Here is a 6,723-nt window from a genome sequence, read left to right as displayed (position 1 = left end):
GCAGCAAGCAAGCCTCCCTGCTCGCTTCAGTGCCTGGCTGCCGGCCGCCATCTTGGCTGACAGTTAATTTGCATATACTCACTGATTAGCCAATGAAAAGGGTAGCGGTCGTACGCCAATTACCATGTTTCTCTTTTATTAGTGTAGATAAAAAAAATACAGTAATAGCAGAGTAGATTTTATGGTAATGTGATCTCCACCCCTAGACCTATACAAAAGAAGAGTATAATGCACTATTTACAGTTAGACTAAATGATTTCTGAAGTCTTTTCTAAATTTAAAGATTTTGTTTTGTTTTGTTTATTACTTTCTGGTAGGACTCAGAAAGGTGTATAATGAACCAGATCTGATATCAAGAAAAGTTTTCTTGTCTATAGCCAAGTCTAAGGACACACATTGAATTTTAATGTTGGTCCATCAGGATAGAATCTGGAAAAAGTAATTTGAATGTGATTTTTACATAGTTATTGGTCTTAAAATCTCATAGTTTGTTATAGTAGTTTCATTACTTTCATTTTCTAATCTTTGGATATCTAATATAAATACCATTTCATGGATAGAAATAAAAAGGGAAAGTATTTTATATCTCTGCATTTTTATATAAAAGAATAAGTCTTTTAATTACTATTCAAATTCTAGTCTGGTAACCTTGGTTTTTTGGGTTTTTTTTTTTTTCATTTCAAGCTCATTAAGAAAGCAGATGTACCAGAAATAGGTTCTAGAAAGAAAAATTTATAAGGCAGGACTTCTGTAAATCATTAAGAATGAACTCTGGGGCTAAAAAGAAAGATACAACCAATGGGATTTTAAAAGATAGACACCCTGTTTCTTGCATGTATACTTGCTTCTTCTCAATAATTCTTTTAGCCCTGACCGGTTTGGCTCAGTGGATAGAGCGTCAGCCTGCGGACTCAAGGGTCCTGGGTTCGATTCCGGTCAAGGGCATGTACCTCGGTTGCAGGCACATCCCCAGTGGGGGATGTGCAGGAGGCAGCTGATCTATGTTTCTCTCTCATCGATGTTTCTAACTCTCTATCCCTCTCCCTTCCTCTCTGTAAAAAATCAATAAAATATATTTTTTTAAAAAATAATTCTTTTAAAAAATTTTTTTAATCCTCTGGATATCCTTTCCATTGATTTCCAGAGAGAGTCGAAGGGAGGGAGGAGGGGGAAAGAGAGAAAACCATTGACGTGAGAGAGACAAATCAGTTGGTTTCCTCCTGCAAACACCCCCGCAGGGACTGGGGAACCTGCAACCAAGGTATGTGCCCTTGATCATGGGCCAACACTCTAACCACTGTACCAAATTGGCCAGGGCTCAATTCTTTATTTGACAGATGTAATTAAGAGCCTACCACTTAATCTTTTATTACATTTTGCTGTGTTGGATAGACAAATGTAGAAAGCGATGGCAAGCCCTAACCAGTTTGGCTCAGTGGATAGAGCATTGGCCTGCGGACTGAAGGGTCCCAGGTTCGATTCCGGTCAAGGGCATGTACCTTGGTTGCGGGCACATCCCCAGTAGGGGGTGTGCAAGAGGCAGCTGATCCATGTTTCTCTCTCATCGATGTTTCTAACTCTCTATTCCTCTCCCTTCCTCTCTGTAAAAAATCAATAAAATATTTTTTTTAAAAAAAGAAAGTGATGGCAAGATATGGTGATTATCCAATAAAATAGTAAATTTCGTTCAATCATAAGTTACTACCTGATAGTATGGACAGTGATTTTCAATTGGTGTGCTGCAAGAATTTTTAAAACATGCAGTACCTGCCTATTTAGTCAGGAAAGCTGACCTCTTTTCCTTTAGATTGTCAATTAAAAAAATGACAATAGCCAACACAAACAGTATCTTGAAACATAAATGTATAGGTCATATAACAGAGTTGCATCTTATTAGTTATGTCACATAATAAGGTTGTCTCTGATTGGTTAATTCTTAGTACCAGAAATCCTATTTATATACAAGCATAGACACCGGATTTTTTAAAAAGTCACTTTGGAGCAAAAAAGGGTAGGTAGTTACTATTATTATCATTGTAAATCAATCAAAATTATAACTGTTTTTTGTTTTGTTTTTTGTCAGATCGGCAAAGAACTATATTTTTGGTGCTGCAGAATTTTAGTAATTCGCTTGTGTGTGCCATGAGATGAAAAAGGTTGAAAATTGCTGTAGATTAGAGATGCTGACTCAGGTTTGGGCCCCTTTGGGTACTATGGTATTAGCAGGGCTTCCTAAATGATGTGCCATGGCACAGTATTCAGCAGAAAGGTTAGATTTGTGTCATATGTTAATTCCCTAAGTCCATGGAGCAGCCAGGTTGCATCCTATGTGCAGCTGGACCATGTGTGCAATCACATCTGAACAGCACTGTGAAGTATAAATGAGGCTGATGAGGATGGCAACTAGCTGATGTTGGTTGGTACCACACACTTCATAGCAGATTTGGAGCTATTGTCATTGTGCATGGCTCTTTGCTAAGAAGTATCATATGTTATTGAAAGTTGATTTTGTCTCCCCTGTGGTCCTAAATGGAAAAAGGCACTCCATTTAGACGTCTCATAAAGCCTGAAAGCAAAGGCTTTTCCACTTGTTTTGTACTTTCATGCTTACAGACCAGGGAGGAGTTGATCTTAGTTAGGTGGAGGAGTAAAGAATAGAGTCAGTTGGTATAAGAGGGAAATAGAGTAACCTTAGAAAGTATAGAGGAACTTAAAGTGGTTCTAGAATCACTTAATTATACCCACCTTTTCCTGACTATTTCTCTCTGACATTTAATGTATGATGTCTTCCACTCCCTTTTATTATACATGTCCAGCAGGATCTATTACTTGTGTCCTCTTAAGTGAATGTTTAACATTTCTTAAGTGGTATATAAATGTAAGCAGGACGGCTTTTATAGTACAGTAGACCATATTGGAGTCAGATGGACTAAGTGTGAGCCCCAGCTCTCACCTTGGATAGTTTATTTACGCTTAGAACTGCAGTTTCCTCATTGTAAAATGTGGATAAATATATGGAAGGTGCACTAAAAAGTACTCTGCTCCTTCCTTAGTAAAGTCGGGCAACTCGTTTCACTTCTCAGAGCCTCAGTTTCTTCATCTGTAAAATGAGATGGATGTTCAGATGGCATGTCTTAATTTCTAAACCAGCCTTCTGTAATGTAGTTAGGTAGCCACATCTTTTTCAAAGACAAGTATAGGTGCTGAGAATTAACAACCAGGTGATTTGCTGTAATAAACAACCTAATGGCTGCTGTTGTTAAAGAAAAATTATTCTGATACATTAAAAATGGCAAGGAAGACTTTACTCAAGACCATTGCAATAGAATAGAGAGATTGAACTCAACTCTGAATATAGAACAAGTGGGAATTTATAGCCAATGGGCAGGGTGAGGAAGTGGATGGAAAATTACTAAGAGGAACTTGTTTGGGTATCATGGATGGGGGGGGAGGGAAAAGAGGCACTTGATTAGATATTAAGGATGAGAGAAGTTTGATTAGCTATTAAGAATGAGGTGATTCTTGATAAACTGGTTTATCAGGATGTGCTTTTGCTAAAACTGGGCTCAGCAGGCCAAGATAAGGCTTAGTCAAGGAGAGAGTCCTTGTCACTACGAGCCAGATAATTGGTGGCCTTAAATCATTTTTGGAACAAGGTAGAATAAATATATAAAAAATATTTTTAAAATATAAATAAATTGAAAGAGATGTCGGGGTTAAGGACAGAGTTTCAAATCCTGCTGACTTCTCCTACTCCCATAAACACTGAACTCCAGTCATAGCTTTTGGGACCTCAATTCTGCCAAGCTCCCACCCTAGTATTGTGCATTTGCTGCAGCTCTCTTTTCCTCACTTGGTCTTTAGTTCAGTCTCTGACTTTATCTCCTTGTGGTATCCTTCTATTCACAAAGGAACAAGAGAAAACTAATGGGGTTGAGTCAGGAAAGAACTAGGAAACAATACTTAGATACTAGAGATGCCAGTTGAGATGGAGAGAACAGGTAGTACTTTCGTGACTATTTATTCATGCTCCGCCTGCTGTCTATCACTCTGGGTGAGCCTCAATCTGCAACATTTTGGCAAAATTGGCAGAATTACTACAGATGACTTCTGCAAAAGAAAGTGTTCGTAGGGCACAAACTAGATCCCCCTAAACCAGAATGCTCACCCAGTTCTAGCTAAGCCACAGGCATTGCTTTATGTCATAATTAACCACAGAGGGTTTTTTTTTTCTTTACAGAAACTCTAGTTTTTAAATGTGAGAACAGAATGCCATTTCAATGAAGGTGTTGCTTCTAATTCTGGTTACTGCTTCTGAAAATATTAGAGGAATCGTTCTTTAACTTATTCTTCTACTTGTTTCAGGGAGATGGCTGGGTTTATCACAAACCCCTTTGGAAAATAATTCCAACAACACAACCAGCAGAGTGACACACACTAAGACTCGACCAAATGAAATTCTTCTCTGTTTACCCAAACCCTCCCAGAATGGAGTTATTGCACTGAGTGACCTACTTCCTGATTGCAGACTGAAACTAGCTAAACATGAATGTATCTATTAGGGCACCATAGAACTACAGCGAGACCAAAGTGTTGAAGAAGCACTATGGACCTCTCTCCAACCTGTCCATGTGACGTGAGCAATATCATCTGAAAACCTTTCACCTGACTTGTTAGATGATTGATCTTTATCTAGTTCCTGTTCCTAAAGCTAAATTTGAATCCCCTGTTTTTGCATGGGGGCAGCAGATAAACACAACAGTGAAAAACTCAATGTCTTTCATTTGTTTATAGTGAAAAGTGAAGTCTCTTTCAGAGTCTATGCTTTGCTTTCTGTCAATAACTTAAGTATTCACTACCCATAAACCAAGAGGAGGAGAAAGACGACCCAGAAGTGGATTCAGCCATTGTGCCTGAAATCAGTGTTAAACAAAAAAAAAATCAACCAGGTCGTACTAACAAGGCATTCATTCTATTCCTTCAAAGAGACTGTGTGCTTGTGTCAGGATCTTATGCATTATCCACCTCTGTCGGAACTCTCTTTTGATTCAAATTATAACCATGGAGAACTTTTTCTTCTGAGCATTTTAATATACTTGAAAACAACATTGACTTGAAAAATTTCAGAACATTTTTCAATACCTAGTTTTATTAAATATTTCACTTGAGACAATTTTTTAAATGTGTTCATGTCAATATGATGAGATTTTGGTCTTTCTCAAGAACTGAGGCATTAAAGAACATAGCAGATATTAAGAAATAAAACTGTTACCTTTTTCCACTTGTAGGTTAATATACAGTATTATGTGTTACCCTCTGGATGAGTATGCTTTATCTTAACTCTGTTCACTCAAAATTTAAAACAACTGTTCCTATTTGTCGTAATTCAGAAGTTATATATGTGACTAAGAGCGTGTACAGTATGGTTTTATTTTCTTTTCAAGGAAACTCAAATGCTGAAGAAAGAGCATGAAATTAAAAGATATCAGGAAATTATATCCAGGTACAAATCTTTTTAAATAAGTGTTTTATTGAGGTTAAAGAATTTCTGGCAACTAAAAGGATAGTGCTAATTATAGCTCTCATCATTCATTCAAGTATTTATTGAGTACCTACTTATGGTGCTCAATACTTGTTACTGCAAGCTACCTTAATTTTCCAAGAGTGGTGCCTTATTCTGTTTCTTCTGATGTGGTCTTCCAATCAGTGTGTGTAATATATACCTGTTATTCACCAGCCATTGAAGGTGGCTGTATCTGTTGCATCATCATTAGAAATTTAAGCTTTGTGCTCTGATAAATTGTGTTTTATTGAAGGGGTTAATAGGAGAAAAACAGCAAAATAATTTTTTCAACAAATTGTAAATAATTGGTTTATGTACAACCATTTTAATGATTCCCTTGTTCATTTTTGCTGTGAAATGCACTGAAAAAATCTCAAACCGAGTTATAGTTCATGTGTTGGGCAGATTGAAAAATAATAAAACTAGAGAACAATAATGCCTTTGTCTGTTTTATGAATGGAAAGAAATAGGAATTTCATATTTTAGTGGAGTTATTGCCCTATTCATTTGAAAGACATTAATTTTTCTCTTTAAATCTTCAGGAATCTCTTAAAGGAGTAAATTTAATGAGTTTAAAATTCTTCTGAAAAACAGTACATTTATTAGTGAAATCTCCCCATGTTATTTGTCCACCTGACAAGAGCTAGGGCTTTTTCTGTTTATTTATTTGTTTATTTATTTTATTTTTAGCTACACCTTTTTAATATTTGGCTAGGGAAATGAGTCTTTGTAGCAATTGCTACATATTTGTATCTCCAGAAAAAGGAAGGAAGAGAGAGAGAGAAATAGAGGGAAACATGGATGGAGTACCAAACCTGCAACCTGGGTATGTGCTCTGATGGGAATTGAACCTGCCCCCATTTGGTGCACAGGACAACGCACAACCAACTGAGCCACACTGGCTAGGGCTGGGCTAAAGGTTTTTTTTTGTTTTTTTCTTTTAATCTTTGTTGTTGAAAGTATTACATAGGTCCTCCTTTTTCCCCCATTAACTCTGGGCTAACGTTTTAAATGTATACTTTCCTTCTGGCTACTAGGAATTGTATGTTAAGAAGTCCAAGACAGCTTCAGCACTTTTCCTATCTGAGGGCTGCTTAAAGCTATCCCTGTCCTGGAGAGAGACCAGCTCTGACTGATGAGCAGGAGCCTCTCTGCAGAGA

General features: G+C 37.1%; 1 protein-coding gene across 1 annotated transcript in view; it reads left to right on the top strand.

The window, feature by feature from the left end:
- Positions 1–5,999, top strand: part of OSBPL11 (oxysterol binding protein-like 11) — a 91,348-nt gene extending 85,349 nt beyond the window's left edge. The window contains exon 13 of the mRNA XM_005873130.2: positions 4,366–5,999. Within this exon, the coding sequence (XP_005873192.1) occupies positions 4,366–4,431 (66 nt within the window). The 3' untranslated portion in view covers positions 4,432–5,999. The remainder of the gene's footprint in view (positions 1–4,365) is intronic.
- Positions 6,000–6,723: the final 724 nt, after the last annotated feature.

The sequence above is a fragment of the Myotis brandtii genome, unplaced genomic scaffold (assembly GCF_000412655.1).
Source record: "Myotis brandtii unplaced genomic scaffold, ASM41265v1 scaffold4, whole genome shotgun sequence".
Taxonomy (NCBI): domain Eukaryota; kingdom Metazoa; phylum Chordata; class Mammalia; order Chiroptera; family Vespertilionidae; genus Myotis; species Myotis brandtii.
The sequence above is the reverse complement of the archived record's forward strand: the minus strand, read 5'-3'. Positions and strand labels throughout refer to the sequence as shown.